The following is a 19,972-nucleotide window of genomic DNA, read 5'->3' on the forward strand; positions in this document are numbered from 1 at the left end:
GTTTTCTCAATGGACACATACAAATTTCTGTTTTGAAGATTCATGCTGAGCAGTGCAAGAGAGCCATGGTGCAAGGATAAATTTCTGGCAGTGGTGGTGAGCCTGTCTGGCCCATGGACCTAATTAGGCTAGCCAGGCCTCTTCATTTGGCCGGCAAGACCATTTTGGCCAAGGCACACCCACATGCTTGACATGGGGCGTATAAAGATGTGGCTCAGCTGAAAAAGGGCTTTGCAAGCACCACAAATCATCTGATTGTCAGTGCCTACAAAGCATCATTTCACTTCCCCACACAATTTGATTTCAAACCACACAGGCAAATGAAAACTGGTCACCTGGTTTCACTGTGATTTCGTCACTGACAGATGGGCAGCCCCACTCACATGTCAAACTGGGCCCATGTGAGGTGGGGTGAGTTAAGAGTCTAGCCCAAGCACCCCCAAACTGCGGCCCTCCAGATGTTTTGGCCTACAACTCCCATGATCCCTAGCTAACAGGACCAGTGGTCAGGGATGATGGGAATTGTAGTCCAAAACACCTGGAGGGCCGAAGTTTGGAGATGCCTGGTCTAGCCTGTTGGCAATATCCAGCTTCCCACCCCTAGCCTATGAAGAGTATTTGGAGTCCTGATGATAGCTATGTTTAGATTGTCCAGCACAGTCAAACAGTCAGAATGTTGGGGCAGATGTACCTTGCAGCAAAGATATGTGCAGATTAGCATGTTGCTCAACAACTGGGACCCAGGTGGCGCTGTGGGTTAAACCACAGAGCCTAGGGCTTGCTGATCAGAAGGTCGGCGGTTCGAATCCCTGCAACGGGGTCAGCTCCTGTTGTTCGGTCCCAGCTGCTGCCCACCTAGCAGTTCGAAAGCACACCAAAGTGCAAGTAGATAAATAGGGACCGCTCCGGCGGGAAGGTAAACGGCATTTCCGTGCGCTGCTCTGGTTCGCCAGAAGCAGCTTTGTCATGCTGGCCACATGACCCGGAAGCTGTCTGCGGACAGACGCCGGCTCTGTCGGCCTATAGAGCGAGATGAGCGCCACAACTCCAGAGTCGGACACGACTGGACCTGATGGTCAGGGGCACCTTTACCTTTACCTTTACAACAACTTGGCAGGAGCCTAAGGAGAGTTTATATACTGTGGCATGGTCTTTGCTTCGCCTTAATGGAAATGATTGACTACTAGTCTGAAGAAGTGTGCATGCACAAGAAATCTCATACCAATGACAAACTTAATTGGTCTCTAAGGTGCTACTGGAAGGATTTTTTAAAATTTTGTTTTGACTACTAGTTGACTTCAGGACAGTTGCCTTCAGGAGAAATAAAAGACAGTACATCTTCACATAGTGCATAGTTAAACTATGGAACTCACTCCCACAGGAAGCAGTGATTGATGACAACCAACTTACCGATAGATGGCTTTAAGAGTGGTATGACAGATGACACCTGTAGCATCAATTTCAGTACTCACAGATTCTCATATTCACAAACGCCAGCTCCCTCAGCCTGAAAAGCAATATGAACTCCACACCCCACACTTCACACCTTTGACTGGACTTAACCATCCAGGGGGCCTTTACCTTTTACCTATTTCCAGTCAGCTCTCCACATTTCTGCAGCAATCAGCATTAAAAAAAAATTCAATCCTTTTTGTATGCAGCTTTGACTAATATACATATTTTGCAAGTGGTTTTCCCTAATGTAGTGCATACTATAAGAATGCTTTGCATTAAAAAAAAAAGAAAAAAGAATGCTTTGCATTTCCACAACAGTCTGCAGCATGTAGATTGGTTGTGAGCCAGAATAATTCATCTTAGATTTATGTGACTCCACATAAATAAAAGTCAGTTGATTTTTAGCACTCACATTGGGTCTGGAGCCCAATCTACACTATACATTTAAAGCAGTATCATACCACTTTAAACAATCATGGCTTCCCCACCAAAAATCCTAGGCACTGTAGTTTGTTAAGAGTGCAGAGATCTGTTAGGAGAGCCCTATTTCCTTCACAGAGCTACAGCTCCCAGAGTGGTTTTACAATTAATCTCTCTTCCCTTCTTAAAGTACTATGATACTGCTTTAAATATATTGTACAGGTGGGTCCACATTACATTTTTATTTATCCCTGCTTTTTATGGTCAAAAGTATGGAAGACAAGTAGTGACTGAAGTGAAATATCCACCCCTGAATTACTAGGAAGTGGTCACTCACATGTCTCCGGTACTCTGATTTCGTTCTTCTACATGGCAGAAAATTAACCTTGAGAAGAATGGCTATTCCATGTAGCCCTCTACTCCACAGTCTACTATATGTGCTAATTCTGCATACCAGTCTTTGAGATTACATGCGGTCCCAGGGTTAATGACTTGCCTTCGGATCATAGAGTCGTAGAAGAGTTGGAAGGGACCCTGAAGGCCACAGTGACATGAAGGTTCAAACCCCATTTCTGCGGTATTAACGTATTATGCACCCCATGAGCAAGTTGTGTCGAAAGGCCTAAGGCTGCAATCTGCAACACTTTCCTGAAAGCAAGACCCATTGAACTCCATGGGAACTGACTTCTTACTATAAAAATGCATGTCCAGTTTCCTACTTGCGTTGTTGGGTGAATTGTGGGCTACTTCATGGTGTCGATCAGAGGTGGGGAATTGAAGGGCTGGATTTGAACAAGGCCAACCCTCCAAGAGTCCAATTCCCATAGTGGCTGAAGACAAAGGGAAAATAACAATAAAGAAGAAATGAAATGAAAAATTTAAATCACGTCTCTGAAAGAAGTGGGAGAGAGAGTGTGTCACTAGCAACCAGGAAGTCTACTGACATCTACTGGAAGGAAATCAAGTCTCAGAAGAAGAAGAAAAATAATATAGTAGTACAGGTTTGATACACCAAGTTAGTCCATTCCCCTGCCAAAAGCAGCAGGGATGTGGGTGGAGGAAAGGCACCAAAACCAAACAGCACCTCAATTTCATCCAGATTCAAGGTGTTAAATGGACTGTCGAGCCCCAGCTGCAATCAGGAGCACATTGCATGAGCCATGGGATGTTCCCTAGTGCTCTAAGTGCAGGTGACATTATGTGATGCTGGATGATTGACAGTTGTGGGAGGGCTGGAGGGTGCAGACAAATAAAAGAACATACATGTTAACTCAGTCGTTAACAAAAGGGGGGGGACACAGTGCTTAACATCACTTCCCCTTGTGACCATTGCCTATTACTATACAGTAGTTGTATTTTAACTGCCAGTCTAAACAGTTTTAGCAATCTAACAGAATAGTAGATATGGCAATGTTTTAAAAACTAGGGAAGGAAATATGAGGCTAATGCCTAGTTCTAGGATTTCTACTAATGTATGTAATTTTTCCATAACCATTTATTCATTGTGGTTGATCAGAAGCGTGAAACTCCACATTGTGAATCACAAAGGGAACAAAATTAAGAAATCTGCCCAGCAAATCTGTGTCGGTTTGACACTGAAAGGAAAATGCAGGCTTTACGCTGGCAGCATATTTAATACAAACCCAAAAGGCATATCTGAATCGCTTAACCTTCAGAATTCGAGAAACTGCTTTTGCCAATGGAATGACCGAGGGATCAATGTAAATGCAGTTATGATGCACTAAAGGAAATACGACCCTCGCGTGGCCCGCATTTCATGCTCCATCTAATTTGAACCTCCTGCCTCTGCCTCTAGTGGCGTCTCTCCCAAAGCAGAAAATGAAATTGGATTCAGGGTCGGGAACTCAAATGCATCCTGAAAGCCTGCCTAAGCAGCGAAAGGCTCTGCAACAGACAGCAAGGTGGGACTGAGCCAGAATATGGTTTCCCCTTTGAGGAATCAGCTATGCCTGTATGTGTGTCAGCAGGTTCCAGGAACCCTCTTGGTTGAGAGATTTTGTGAGTGATCTGTGAGTTTGTTTGGGCCCTGGGTGAGAGATGGGAGGCTGAGAGGTGCTGAACGTGCCGGAATAAGGATTTTTATATCCATATTTATTCATTCATCATTTGTATTAATGGTTTTATTGTGCATTTTTGTAACGCGCTGCTGTTTTGTTTGCTGTTCGCTGCTTAGATATATTTTATGAATTAAGTGGTACAGGTGTCTAAATAAAATACATAAATAAGGTGGCCAAAGGGCGTTTTGTCTTTTGTCTCTAAATCATGCCTCCAGTGGTCTGCACTTTGTACCCTTCCTTAGATGTCTATGCTTCGTGAAAACTCCATGACATCTTCAGTTGGGTTTTCTAGGAAGCTCAGAAAGATTGGGAGGCTGGCTACTCCTCACCTGGCAGCTGTTTGACGTTTTCCTTTTAAAGAAATCTGCATGGAAAGACTTTGCTAAAAATTAAAAGGAAGAAATTCCCTTAAAAATGAAAGTGGTGTGTGCACAGTCACAGGTGCTCAGCAAACAGCCTCCCCATGTTCCAGTTAAAGCTCTGAATGAACCTCTCCCATGTGGCCCTGAGTGTTGATGTTTTTTATGAAATGGAGAGACAATGTACGGTATTGTGAAGCAAAACAGTGAAGCATAGAGGGGTCTGCTCATTCTGCTTTTATGAACACAACAATATGCAAATTATGCTTTTCTTCCCTCCCTACATTAAAGTTGATTAAGCCATAGATAGATAGATAGATAGATAGATAGATAGATAGATAGGAAGGATAAAATTAGTGCGCAAATATCCACAGTGTTTATTTGACTGGGCCATCTGTAGGCATAGCAGTGTATGTCCATACATCCATCTCTGTAGGAAAAACTTAATCTGTGACCTCACTAAAAGCATTTCAATTCTATTTTATAATCTCAGGTCCAAACTATGTTAAATGTGTAGCTTGGCCTTGCATGATTCTTTTTTAAATTTTAAATAGCAGCTGCTGGGAAGGGAGTTGAGCAAGATTGGACTGCAGTGAGTGAAACAAGCCAACTTCAAACAATGGATTATAAAGTTGGCTTGTTTCAACAATCCACAGTTAATATTAGCTGCAGTTTAGAAGCAAAGGTCTCTGAGTGTCTAGGTGCCATTCTAATGGAGAGAAAACGAAGGGGTATGCAGAATCAAGGGTTACCACTGCCATAATAAACCATAGTTTCTTGTGACATGCAGATGTAGCCACGGTACAGTTTCGCTGTGAGATTCTTCCAAAGTTACCTCCTACTGAGATTTCTCTGATGGGGTTGTTTTCATCTCATTCAACTGCTACTTAGTTTTTAAAAGAATCACACAAACACAGACTATACAACTCCAGTTTGGCCCCCAGACCGTATGAAATAATAATTGTGAAATAATAATAATACTTATTATAATATACTCAAAACCAAACAAGACACTCTCAATTATTAGCTAAAATTTCTGTTTAGATCTACAGTGTATGTTTCATGCAGCATTATTTAAATATAGTGCATTGTTATGTAGTTCATTCCTCAGATGTTTTGCATGCCACTCAGAGTTTACTATATTTTACTCAAAACCCTGGATTCAAAGAACTATGGACTTTGGACCTGCATTTAGACTCCCCATGTCATATTGCAGAGCTCTTTTGAGACTGCCAGGAGTTTGTGACATGGCAGTGAGGTAGGGGATTGAGGAGAATGCCACTCAAAGGGGGTAGGGGGGGGATACTGAAAGTAGGTTTCTGAATCCCGGCCAGTATATCCTATTTGTGTGTGTAGACCTTTTAACCACCCCCCGAAATAATTTCAGACAGGACTCAAATTTTGTTTGGTTTTTGGCAGAATTTAGGCCACAACTTTATTGATTACAATCAGGTGAGTGGTTGCATAGGCTCTGATTCGACTAGCTCCCTGCACCCTTGCTGGCTCTGGGCACCAACCATAAGTCAGCCTCGGGTGAACACCTGGGACAGTGGCAAGCAGGCGCCCTGCTAGACCTCCACCCAGATGTCCCCTGGACTCAGGCTCTGGGCACAACCCCTCACAGGAAAGACCAACCATGAGTCTGTGGATTCCTTTAGCGGAATACCCAACGCATAGGGATGGCTAGGCATCCTGCCACCCCTATCTACCTGAACCAGAGCCTATCCGCAACCTTACAAGTTGTGACGATTTGTACGCGGCAGGTGAAACCCAAATGGCACCAGCCAATCAGCCAAGTGGGGGAAATTCCTGCCGTGCCCCTGTCCTGGCGACAGGCGACACACGACGGCATAGCAAGATCAAGCGCGAGAGCCCTAAATATAGGGAGAGGTGGGCGGGTGTTCCGATGCAAAGAGAAATCTCAGGGACACATGCATGGGCTTAAATAGAGGTCCCTCGATCGATTTGACTGGCGTCCCTCTGGCCCAGTTGCTCCCGGGATCGAGGGACCTCCAATAGGGCGTTGTGGTCATCCAAACATTCCCACCCACAACACAGGGTCTGGTTGCCAGGTCGCACCACAACACATGCCCTCTTGTTAGGGAGGACCCGATTTACAGTCTTGCCAAGAAACATGCAGGTTAGATATTGATGTACTTGCTACATATATGAAACAGACAGTTCAAGGCTAGAAGTTTTCTTTGCATTCACATAAGCTGGACCTTGGAGGGGAGGTCTCAATACTTGAACAGTTGGCACTGTGGTGCTGGATCCTGGCTTCATAAATGCAGATTGGCATAGATTCTATGTTCCAATTTTTCTCCCCTCTCCACAGCAGAGAACTGACCAATAAAAGCCATCAGAAAGACCTATGCATAGATGCCAACTCCATATGGCTGAGGTGTCTTCAGACCCTTCCCCCAAAGTCTGTTGGGATGGGGCTGAGTGCCCCACCGCCACCTTGAAGGGCTGGGCTTCATGGTGGTAGGCCTCACCAGGCCTTGTTGCAGCAGCAGGCCTGGCTACACCTCATGTCACACATCACATGTGTGTGTGACAGCATACTGTGCATCATGTGTGTGACATCACACACGCATGACAGTCCCCATCCCCTCCATGTTGGGCAGAACTCAGGTGCTTCTGGACCTACGTGAGAGACTTGGGAAAGGAGAGGCTGAAACAAAACTTAAATCCTCAGTGCCCTTGGTGGAAAGACTTTATTCTTTCACTTCTCATTGGAAATAAACAGTTATCAGTCTTTAACTGCCCATAAGTGAAAGATGATCCCTGATGGGTGAGGGAAATAGACAGAAACTGCAGCCTTAGTCATATTTACTGCTACAGGCATGATAGCATGTGTGTGTGTGTGTGTGTGTGTGTGTGTGTGAGAGAGAGAGAGAGAGAGAGAGAGAGAGAGAGAGAGAGAGTTGTGTGTGTGTGTGTGTGTGTGAGAGAGAGAGAGAGAGAGAGAGAGAGAGAGAGAGAGAGAGATCAAAGATTATTCAATGCAGAAGAAATTATTTTAAAAAAACATCATTTATGAGAAATCTTTCATCTTCTTAGATATTTTTTTACAAAGTTTTAGTTGAGCAATTCATTTTGCAGATCTACCAGCAACACTAATTGCCATTTATATTAAACATTCTGTAAGACGGGAATCGGGAGAGGTGAAACAGATTAATACAGTCTCTTTCATTTCAGCCTACAAGGAAAAGATGAAGGAGCTGTCGATGCTTTCTTTGATCTGCTCCTGTTTTTACCCTGAACCTCGCAACCTGAACATATACACATATGATGGTGAGTAACTTTCAGTGGATATTCTTTGGTTTAGCAAAGGATTCCTTGGGCTGCCTTTTATAAGAGGTGTCACCCCACCCTTATATATAGTGTGTGTGTGTGTGTGTGTGTGCGCGCACACACCATAATATTTTCTAATGTCTGTAGCAGCCCAAGAAGCCATGTGCATTATCTGTTGCCATTGCTCTTTTATCAGCACAGATTACTAGCACAATATTGGGTTGAGATGTTTTAACTTTTCCTTTACAGACATGGAAGTGAAACAGATCAACAAGCGCGCCTCTGGCCAAGCTTTTGAGCTGATCCTGAAGCCACCTTCTCCAGTCTCAGAAGCACCACGGACTTTAGCCTCTCCAAAGAAGAAAGATCTGTCCCTTGGAGAGATCCAGAAAAAGCTGGAAGCTGCAGAGGAGAGGAGAAAGGTATCTAGCCACTTACTTCAGGGACAAAACACGTAACTGGGAGGAGGAGGAGGGATCCGTTTAAGTTAATCTACTTGCAATCCATGTCATTACTGGCACCAAAAATGGTGAAGCACTTTTAAGACTAGTTGATTTATTGTGGCATATGCTTTTTGTAGACCAGAGCCCACAGCACCAGAAAACATATGTCATGGTAAATCTATTTGTGTCCAAGACTCCCATGGGATTCCTAGTTGTTTAGAGTTCTTACACTGTCCCCCAAAGGCAAGAGTGGGAAACAACACTTCAAAATGAAGTTAGACATATACCGGTAGGAGAGCTAATATTGTGTATGTGTGTGTACTATTGCTGTTACTGCTACTACTATGCTTTAAACGATTTAAATACCACCTAAGTGCAATAGTCTCTAAGTGGTATACTGTACAGGAAATACAATTCAGAAAAGGTAAAAATCAGTCCCTACACATTCAAGAAATCGATAGATCACTTGCTTTTTCACATATCCCAATCTTGTACCTAGTTTCTCATTCACATTCCTCCCCACTCAGATCAATAGCACTCACCTATGTACAATTGGTATCAAGTTTACACCTGAAGAGAGGGACGCAGGTGGCGCTGTGGGTTAAACCACTGAGCCTAGGGCTTGCTGATCAGAAGTTCGGCGGTTCGAATCCCTGTGACAGGGTGAGCTCCCGTTGCTCGGTCCCAGCTCCTGCCAACCTAGCAGTTCGAAAGCCCGTCAAAGTGCAAGTAGATAAATAGGTACTGCTACAGCGGGAAGGTAAACGGCGTTTCCGTGTGCTGCTCTGGTTTGCCAGAAGTGGCTTTGTCATGCTGGCCACATGTCCTCGAAGCTATACGTCGGCTCCCTCAGCCAATAATGCAAGATGAGCGCCGCAACCCCAGAGTCGGTCTCGACTGGATCAAATGGTCAGGGGTCCCTTTACCTTTACCTTACAAGACTACAGGCTTGCTTGCAGGTTACACTGAGCACAGGTGCAAGGCATCTCCACACAAGTACAAGTGGTTGTTTGGAAGAATGTGCACTTTTTGATTTGGACAACTCCACTGTTGTGTAGACAGACCGCACACGCAAACACTACAAGTGATTAACTGTACAAGTGTACAGCTCAACTTTTTGTGTATACATATTGTTCACTTGTTGAATGTAGTGTGTGAACTCCCTGTCATGATACCTATGAACTATTTCAGATGTCATGATAACCATGGCTTATTTCCCCTGCCATTTCCACCTCTGTCATAATTAGCTACAGTTTAGCTTGTCATCTAAACCCTGAATTGAAGCTATGGTGGTGCTACTAGTATATGGTTGGCTGTATAATTATTAGCACCAGTGCCTATAGTAGTATTTATATTATTTCACATCCACCCCTCTCATTTTCAAGAACCACAAATAAAATCCATCCAAATATATGGTCCCCAATACACTAAAAAAATGTTTCTGAATATCAGTGAAAGACAGAATTAATGCCATAGCATCGATTACCCAGTCCTTCCCCAACTGAGTGTCCTTCAAATATTTTGGATAGCTGTGGCTGATGGGAGTTATAGTCCAAAAAATCTGGAGGGGATCACATTGGGAAAGGTTTCTATAACCACTGGACTCAAAATACTTAGCTGTTAAACCAGCTTCCAAGGTTTTAAAAGCAAAGATTGAGTTGTACAGTAGGATCTTCCTTAGCCAGAACATTGATATGAAAATTATATTCCAAAGGGATTCATATTCTTAGTAGCTTTTGGATTATGGTGCAGAAATTACATATGATCCTATTAATGGATTTGCATTTGTGTGAAAGGTAATTGGGAAGCCCCTGCTGTTTAACATTCCATAGAATTGGGGATAATGTTCACCCTTCAAAGCATTCATGCTGTCAGCTGTTCAGTGGCCATCTTTTGCTTGTTAATATCACTCACCATAATGACTATATGCAAAAGAAGCTTCCACCTAATCATCAGCAAAATCTTCTCTGTTACAGCAGATGGGCAATGCCATCCGATTTCCTTTTCTAGTCTATGAATGCGGAAGCTAAATAAACCTTTATTTTGAAACTTTAATTTAAAACAAGCCAGTGGGAAGGGGAGGTATATGCCTCCTCCTTTGCTTCTTACTTAAATATACTAGAATACTGTTCATGATCTCCTTTTCTGTTAGGTTCAGGGATCTCAAGCAAAACAAGCACCTCTGCCCATGACCCACTCTCTCAAAGCTTGTGTTTAATCTCAGAATTTATTGAGCTCAGATAGAGAATACAAACTTGCCCCACTATATAGTTACATCTACAGCTATGCTCAGATTCTTTTTGACTGTGGGGAAGAATACTTTGGGGCTAGTTTAGGAGCTCATTCCTGACTCTTCAATTGATCTGCTTGGACCAAGCCACTAGTAAATTCAACAGTGTGGTGCATTAGCTCAGTCATGTGGGCAGCTCAGATCTTTCTGAGATCTTCTGAACTGGAAATTGGCCCCTCGCAGTCTGAACCCATACAAGCAAGATGACACACACACACACACACACACCAGTCTTAAAAACCACTAGGCTGATGGAAATCACTGCACATATTAGTTCTCTCCTCATGGCGAGCTGACTGTATCCGTTTCACATACCATGTGCAGGATTTTATTGTTTTCTTGCCATGTTTAATGAGCAAACTAGACAAGACAGCAGGAGATATAAAACTGGAGCTGGTAAGTGAAAGTAAATGCAACTATCGTGGAGCGGGGAGATATAGTAACTGTATGCTTCCCCTGAAGGGCAAATAACAGCTCTAGGGAGGATGTGAATTGTAATAAGTGCGTGAGGGAAAGGGTTAACTCCTCTCCCTCCAGTGCTATATTCCCATTATCTTTCTCCTTTTGAAAAACTGTAGGGTCTTTAATCATAGACTTCTCACTGCCTTATATCACTGGAGCCCAATTCACTTTCAGAGTAGTTAATGGTGGGGTGTGTGTGTGTGTGTAAATACGCACCTGAAGTGGTGTGTACAGCAGGTGTGAGGAACCTTTGAACCTCCAGATGTTGCTAAACTACACTTCCCATCAGTCCTAGCAAACATGGCCAATAATCAAGTCTGATGGGAATTGTAGTCTAGCGATTTCCGAGGAGCCAAAGGTTCCCCACACCTGTTGTATGTAATGGGTAACATATAGACAGCCATTCAGTGTACATGCAATTTCAACCAGATGTCATCATCTGACACCAGTCCACAGGTTGTGTGAATCATCCCCCAGCTGACAGTAAAGGCCAGCTTCACGACGCAAAATAACCTTGAGAATTTGGGTCATCCCCGTATGCTACCTTTAAATATTTAATCAATATTTAGATGAATAAAGTTAAATATGGAAAGTGTCTAGGAGAGATTTTTAAATGCAAGTAGTTTTGTCCCCCTTCATGGATCAATGCCTTGTCGTGGCGAAGGGGCTTGAATAACTCAGAGAAGCTATGAGCTATGCCATGCAGGGCCACCCAAGATGGACAGGTCATAGTGGAGAGTTTTGACTAAACGTGATCCACCTGGAGAAGGAACTGGCAAGCCACTCCAGTATCCCTGCCAAGAAAACTCCATGGACAAAGACAACAGGCATATAAAAGTTATGACGCTGGAAGATGAGCCCCTCAGGTCGGAAGGCGTCCAACATGCTACTGAGGAAGAGCGGAGGACAAGTACAAGTAGATTCAGAGCTGATGAAGCGGCTGGGCCAAAGCCGAAAGGACGCTCAGTTGCGGATATGCCTGGAAGCGAAAGGAAAGTCCGATGCTGTAAAGAAAAATATTGCATAGGAACCTGGAATGTAAGAACCATGAGTGGAGGTAAGCTGGATGTGGTCAAAAATGAGATGACAAGAATAAATATCGACATCCTGGGCATCAGTGAACTAAAATGGAAGGGAATGGGCGAATTCAGTTCGGGTGACTATCATATCTACTACTGTGGGCAAGAATCCCGTAGTAGAAATGGAGTGGCCCTCATAGTCAACAAAAGAGTGGCAAAAGCTGTAATGGGATGCAATCTCAAAAATGACAGAATGATCTCGATACGAATCCAAGGCAGACCTTTTAACATCACAGTAATCCAAGTTTATGCACCAACTACCGGAGCTGAAGAAAGTGAAATTGACCAATTCTATGAAGACCTACAACACCTTCTAGAAATGACACCAAAGAAGGATGTTCTTCTCATTACAGGGGATTGGAATGCTAAAGTAGGGAATCAAGAGATAAAAGGAACAACTGGCAAGTTTGGCCTTGGAGTTCAAAATGAAGCAGGGCAAAGGCTAATAGAGTTCTGTCAAGAGAACAAGCTGGTCATCACAAACACTCTCTTCCAACAACACAAGAGACGACTCTACACATGGATATCACCAAATGGGCAGCATCGAAATCAGATTGATTATATTCTCTGCAGCCAAAGATGGAGAAGCTCTATACAGTCAGCAAAAACAAGACCTGGAGCTGACTGTAACTCAGATCATCAGCTTCTTATAGCAAAATTCCAGCTTAAACTGAAGAAAGTAGGAAAAACCACTGGGCCAGTAAGATACAATCTGAATCAAATCCCTTATGAATACACAGTGGAAGTGAGGAACAGGTTTAAGGATTTAGATTTGGTGGACAGAGTGCCTGAAGAACTATGGATGGAGGCTCGTAACATTATACAGGAGGCAGCAACGAAAACCATCCCAAGGAAAAGGAAATGCAAGAAAGCAAAATGGCTGTCCAACGAGGCCTTACAAATAGCGGAGGAGAGGAGGCAAGCAAAATGCAAGGGAGATAGGGAAAGATACAGGAAACTGAATGCAGATTTCCAAAAAACAGCAAGGAGAGACAAGAGGGTCTTCTTAAATGAGCAATGCAAAGAAATAGAGGAAAACAATAGAATGGGGAAAACCAGAGATCTGTTCAAGAAAATTGGAGACATGAAAGGAACATTTCGTACAAAGATTACCATAATCAAGGACAAAAGTGGTAAGGACCTAACAGAAGCAGAAGACATCAAGAAGAGGTGGCAAGAATACACAGAGGAATTATACCAGAAAGATATGGAGGTCTCGTACACCCCAGATAGTGTGGTTGCTGACCTTGAGCCAGACATCTTGGAGAGTGAAGTCAAATGGGCCTTAGAAAGCACTGCTAATAACAAGGCCAGTGGAAGTGATGATATTCCAGCTGAACTATTTAAAATTTTAAAAGATGATGCTGTTAAGGTGCTACACCCAATATGCCAGCAAGTTTGGAAAACTCAGCAATGGCCAGAGGATTGGAGAAGATCAGTCTACATCCCAATTCCAAAGAAGGGCAGTGCCAAAGAATGCTCCAACTACCGCACAATTGCGCTCATTTCACACGCTAGCAAGGTTATGCTTAAAATTCTACAAGGCAGGCTTAGGCAGTATGTGGACCGAGAACTCCCAGAAGTGCAAGCTGGATTTCGAAAAGGCAGAGGAACCAGAGACCAAATAGCAAACATGCGCTGGATTATGGAGAAAGCTAGAGAGTTCCAGAAAAACGTCTACTTCTGCTTCATTGACTATGCAAAAGCCTTTGACTGTGTCGACCACAGCAAACTATGGCAAGTTCTTAAAGAAATGGGAGTGCCTGATCACCTCATCTGTCTCCTGAGAAATCTCTATGTGGGACAAGAAGCTACAGTCAGAACTGGATATGGAACAACTGAGTGGTTCAAAATTGGGAAAGGAGTACGACAAGGTTGTATATTGTCTCCCTGCTTATTTAACTTATATGCAGAATTCATCATGCGAAAGGCTGGACTAGATGAATCCCAAGCCGGAATTAAGATTGCTGGAAGAAATATCAACAACCTCAGATATGCAGATGACACAACCTTGATGGCAGAAAGCGAGGAGGAATTAAAGAACCTTTTAATGAGGGTGAAAGAGGAGAGCGCAAAATATGGTCTGAAACTCAACATCAAAAAAACCAAGATCATGGCCACTGGTCCCATCACCTCCTGGCAAATAGAAGGGGAAGAAATGGAGGCAGTGAGAGATTTCACCTTCTTGGGCTCCTTGATCACTGCAGATGGTGACAGCAGTCACGAAATTAAAAGACGCCTGCTTCTTGGGAGAAAAGCAATGACAAACCTAGACAGCATCTTAAAAAGCAGAGACATCACCTTGCCGACAAAGGTCCGTATAGTTAAAGATATGGTTTTCCCAGTAGTGATGTATGGAAGTGAGAGCTGGACCATAAAGAAGGCTGATCGCCGAAGAATTGATGCTTTTGAATTATGGTGCTGGAGGAGACTCTTGAGAGTCCCATGGACTGCAAGAAGATCAAACCTATCCATTCTTCAGGAAATCAGCCCTGAGTGCTCCCTGGAAGGACAGATCATGAAGCTGAGGCTCCAATACTTTGGCCACCTCATGAGAAGAGAAGAATCCTTGGAAAAGACCCTGATGTTGGGAAAGATTGAGGGCACTAGGAGAAGGGGACGACAGAGGACGAGATGGTTGGACAGTGTTCTCGAAGCTATGAACATGAGTTTGACCAAACTGCGGGAGGCAGTGCAAGACAGGAGTGCCTGGCGTGCTATGGTCCATGGGGTCACGAAGAGTCGGACACGACTAAACGACTAAACAACAACAAGTTTTGTCCACCCATTCTAAACAACCCAAACAGTAATGTAATAATGCCTGTATTAAGGAGGAAAGCCAAAAGTTAACTTCAATGGGGAAGGGCTGGCCATTGCCTTTTTGCTTAACAACTTGCAGCAGGAAGAAGAGTCTTATAAACTCAAAAGCTAGCTTGCTGTTTCTGTAACTGTTAGTGGGTGGTAATCAAGACAGTATGCTATCACTAAAGTATCCAATGGTTATAAACACATTCCAGCTCGTTAGCTAAGAAAAATTACTTTCGGTAACTCCTTGGGTTTGAAGCCAGATTAAACAACAAAACGTTTGGGGCATGGTGAAATCATGAATTCCGTAGGATATGGAGGGAATGTGAACTTCCGAGACAATTTGCAATCAAGTAAACAAATGTACAGTACTGTGAAATACATAACTTGAGTGAAATACAAAATGCACAGGCTGTGATCTAGCAGTGGCTCCCACCAGAGGGAGCCATTTCTGTTGATTTCTCTGCCTTCTGACAGTATCCCTTTGCCCCTTCCCAAAATAATGGGAAGGTGAACCCCCTGAAAATATGAGATGTGGTGCTAGACTGCAGGAGGAAGGGGAAGCTGGTGCATAAGAAGCATAACTCCCAATCAAACTGTAGTTTTTAAAGAAGCCCATAAAATTTGCCTACAATCCCATACAGAACAACAAAAATAGAATGGCATAATATTTGGAGGAGGTTTTGTTAGTATGAGTGCTGCTCAGGGATTCATGTTTGTCAGATGCTCTAAAAAATTCTCAGACATTTTTATTTGCATTTCAGACCAGAGGTGGGGGACCTGTGACCACACACCATTGGACTACAACTCCCATAATCCCTTATTACCCATGCCAGCTGTGGTTTATGGGAGTTGGAGTCCAACAGCATCTGGGAGGCCACACAGTTTCACCATCCTTGCTTTAGACAAACTGAAGTTGACATATTTTCCTTCCAACCTTGGCTGAATGCTTTTCAAACAGACTGTCCCCTTGGATCTCTTTCTTTCCCCTGCCTTCCACAGTCCCAGGAGGCCGTGGTGCTGAAACAACTGGCAGAAAAGAGAGAACATGAACGAGAAGTCCTTCAGAAGGCTATGGAGGAGAACAATAACTTCAGCAAAATGGCAGAGGAAAAACTGATACTGAAAATGGAACAGATCAAAGAAAACCGTGAAGCTAACTTAGCTGCTCTTATTGAACGCCTCCAGGAGAAGGTAACCAGGCTAGGATTATTTTGGGAGGGGGCAAGTGGTCACCTGTATTTCAGTATGCATGATGGGCATTTTAGTCCAAAACATCTGGACTGAATTCATGTGACAGTTTACTCCATTTCCCCAATGTTTCCTTAACTACTAATTTCTGCATTACAGGTAGGTAGCCGTGTTGGTCTGAGTCGAAACAAAATAAAAAAATTCCTTCAGTAGCACCTTAAAGACCAACTAAGTTTTTATTTTGGTATGAGCTTTCGTGTGCATGCACACTTCGTCAGATACGAATTTCTGCATTGTATTTGAACGTTCACATGACATAAAAGGCACTTCTGGAAAACTAAGGGAATATAGTGCATGCTTAGTGCTCATTTCCATGTTACTTGATTCCAGGAAAAAAATGCATTAAATCCCTAAACCCAGAAAATCAGGGGAGTAAAGTGATGTAATTTGAGGTAGTATGCCAGCATACAGTTCTTTCTTGATGTTTTCATGGGGGAATCATGCAGGAATAGAAGGTGTATGTGCAGAAAGAGCAGGGTAGCATTTGTTGTCATGTCAAACCACACCCACTGGTGTGAATAAAATTTAGCACAACATGCCAGTTTTATCACTCAAAAAGCCACAGTTCCCTAATGCATCGGGTACTGCATTGCAAAAGGAACGTCAGAAAACGGGACAGAAGTGCAGAGTATTATAATTAGAAAAACTAAACCAAGATGCCTCGTGTCTTATTGCAGCCCGGAGGGCGCCAGATTGGGAAAGGCTGCCCAGGTGCTAAAGGCGAAGAGAGAAACAGCCAAATAAAGCTGTGTAGGCATGGGGAAAATGCCCTCTGCTTTCCCCAGGAGGTATAGAAAAGGGACCAAAGGCAGCAGACATGCTTTCAGCTTATTTCCTGCCTCAGTCTAAAGGTGACTTTTGATGTCCCAAAGATGTCATAACTTTCTTTCAGATGGATTCAGAGATAAGCGTGCAAAGATGGCATGTGGTGTGGATGCACAATCATGTCTGCTTACCTTCCACCCTCTCAGGTGTGCCTAGCCTGAATCTAATACAGGGCACCCAGCTCCCACCAGGCAGCATAACTAATAATGAGGATGGGAGTCCAACAACCTCTGAAGGGGGCATCAGTATGGAGAAGGCTGCTCTAGACCAACTACCTGTCCACACAGTGGACATCATATTTGGTAGTGTCTATACCCACTTAGGTAGGTATAGTGCAGGTGGCGCTGTGGGTTAAACCACTGAGCCTAGGGCTTGCTGATCAGAAGGTCAGCGGTTCGAATCCCTGCGACGGGGTGAGCTCCCGTTGCTCGGTCCCAGCTCCTGCCAACCTAGCAGTTCGAAAGCACATCAAAGTGCAAGTAGATAAATAGGTACCGCTACAGCGGGAAGGTAAACGGCATTTCTGTGTGCTGCTCTGGTTTGCCAGAAGTGGCTTTGTCATGCTGGCCACATGACCTGGAAGCTATACGCCGACTCCCTCGGCCAATAACACGAGATGAGCACCGCAACCCCAGAGTCGATCACGACTGGACCTAATGGTCAGGGGTCCCTTTATCTTTTTATACCCACTTAAGTACCATTTATGTTGACCCATGTTAATGACTCCAGAAATTCCATGTGGAAGTTCATTGAACCTGGAGGACAGGACCACATGTGACTCTGCTCCGTACCAAGCACAGCTGCTTCACACTTACAGGGTGGCCCAAACCCTCTTTCTATCTCCATTCTGCAGTTCCTTCTAATCCAAAGAGGAATGGAAAGGAGCACTAGTTATCCTAGCCAAGAGCATAGGTTATATTCTACCTCAGAGGTGGGGAACCAGTGGGCCTCCAGACTACAATTCCACATTATCTCTGGTTGTTGCCAATGTTGGCTGTGGTTGATGGAAAGTGGATTTGAACAACATCTGAAGGACTACCAGAGGTTCCCTGCCTGTTCTACCTAGTTTAAAATGCTTCTAATGTCCTTGCTTACTTTGCAGTACATGAAACCAAATAATGGTTGTCTTCTAAAATTCTTTCTGGAGAAACATAGGAAGGTGGGGTTTGAGAGCAGTACATGTGAAAAGGATCTAGGAGTCTCCTTCTTTGGAGGTCTTTAAGCAGAGGCTTGACAGCCATCTGTCAGGAATGGTTTGATGGTGTTTCCTGCTTGGCAGGGGGTTGGACTGGATGGCCCTTGTGGTCTCTTCCAACTCTATGATTCTAAATATTTCCTGTTTTTTATTTTCTTCCTCCTAGGAGAGGCATGCTGCAGAGGTCCGCAGAAACAAGGAGCTCCAGGTGGAACTGTCTGGCTGAGCCCAGCAGTGGAGAGGGTGGGATAAGTCCCCACCCCTCCTCAAACTCCCCTGCCTACAGATCATGAGATATTAGTATGGGAAATGTATGACACGGTTTAAAAAAGAAGAAGAATCAAGAACTCAATAGAAAACAAAACAAAATAAAACAATGCAGTTTTTGCAGAATGATTTGCTTGATGTTTAAAAATAAAACTTGGATCTTATTTTGTAAATACTTACATTTTTGTTAAAAAATACAAGTATTGCATTATGCAAGTTATTTCATAATCTTTACATGTCCTGTAACAGGCTTTTGATGTTGTCTGTTTCCATTTGGTTGAATTTGTTAGATCTGTTCCTATGAAAGTTCCCTGCAGCAACCTCCATGCATTCCAAGTGAACATCCAAGTCAGTGGAAGGTCTATGGTGCTAGAGTCTAGCCATTGCTTAATTACCTAGAAAGGTTTGCGATCAATACACTTCCTTAAAACAATAAGCAAATTACAGGCATTGGGACTTGACAGAGCAGTCCTGAAACACGCCCCCTGAATCATTAAGCCGTCATGTTTTAATTACAGCCTCAGTGCTCCACTAAACAACAACAACAAAATTGCAGTGCGCCACACATCTCTTGTTACATCTCTACACAGAAGTCAGACCCCATCAAATTCAATGGGACTTAACACCCATTGGAGAAGGTAAGAAAAGCCTGCAGGCATAAACACACTTACAAAGGAGTAAGCACCACTGAACACAGTAAGACTTACTTCTGAGTAAACATGCACAGCGTCGTGCTGCAAATTAGTATTCACAGGAACAATTTCTTCTGCCTTTCGAAGAAAAATGCTTCTGTTTTTCAAAGGCAAGTGTCACTGACAAGGAGGCAAGCAGAAGCAAGTTTTGACTTTTTAAAAAATAGGCATTACATGCAGCTGAGAATGACCAATCATATATCTGGCCAAAAGAAGCTTGGGTTTGGGGGAAGCTGGATTTTAAAATAACTCAAAATCTGCCTCTTCACCGATGAAGAAATTATTTAACTTGAGTCGAGAAGCTTTTAAGTGTAGATGCTGTGACCTGTTCTATTTCTCTTAGGCCACAGTCCTGCCCACCATTGCTAAAATCAGTGGGGCAGCCAGGTGCACTTTTGTGGGCAGGATTCAAGCCTTAATCTGTTTCATTACAGTACAAGATGCTCTGTAGGACATTTTTCATCCAAACTCCACAAGCTTATTTTTAATCCTGCTGACTTCTCCTCTCCTGCCTAGTTTTAAAAAGATACCAAGAATGACAAGGGCTGAAGCAGCAGGAGCGACTAGTAGCCAGGATGCTTGGTCCAGGTGTGGCATCGCCCACCTGCTTTCCCCATAGATCTGCCAGTTTGAAGTTGTCCTTCTCCCTCCTGGGAATTGCTGCCTGCATAGTCTACTCTTCATTTGTGCTATTTTTCCTGTATGTCATTGTGAGCAAGCTGTGATTAATAAAGAATTGGGGTTCTGTGAACTGAAAAAGGACTGGTCTGTTGACTCGCTCATTCCCTTCTCCCAGCGTGAAAAGTGTCGGTCCATATATAAGCTAAGAGTGTGGAAGGGGAAAATACTTGTTTCATTTGTCCATTTGTTTCACTTCATACCCCCAGGCATTTTGACTTGCCTTTGTTCATTGATTGTGATTGTTTCTGTGCGGCATTTTCCAACCAAAGGGCATTTCCCATCCAAATGACACAGGGCATCAGAACACCCAAATTTCAGATTAGATAAAGAGTCTCCGTTTTATAGGCGATGAAAGAAGATACACAACCTTATA

General features: G+C 43.5%; 1 protein-coding gene across 1 annotated transcript in view; it reads left to right on the plus strand.

Annotated features, from left to right (window-relative positions):
- STMN2 (stathmin 2) overlaps positions 1–19,680 on the plus strand; it is a 37,240-nt gene extending 17,560 nt beyond the window's left edge. The window contains exons 2-5 of the mRNA XM_035126226.3: positions 7,514–7,609; positions 7,859–8,031; positions 15,691–15,882; positions 18,126–19,680. Coding sequence (XP_034982117.1) covers positions 7,514–7,609; positions 7,859–8,031; positions 15,691–15,882; positions 18,126–18,185 — 521 coding nt within the window. The 3' untranslated portion in view covers positions 18,186–19,680. The remainder of the gene's footprint in view (positions 1–7,513; positions 7,610–7,858; positions 8,032–15,690; positions 15,883–18,125) is intronic.
- Positions 19,681–19,972: the final 292 nt, after the last annotated feature.

This window comes from Zootoca vivipara, chromosome 8, assembly GCF_965207765.1.
Source record: "Zootoca vivipara chromosome 8, rZooViv2.hap1.1, whole genome shotgun sequence".
Lineage (NCBI taxonomy): Eukaryota > Metazoa > Chordata > Lepidosauria > Squamata > Lacertidae > Zootoca > Zootoca vivipara.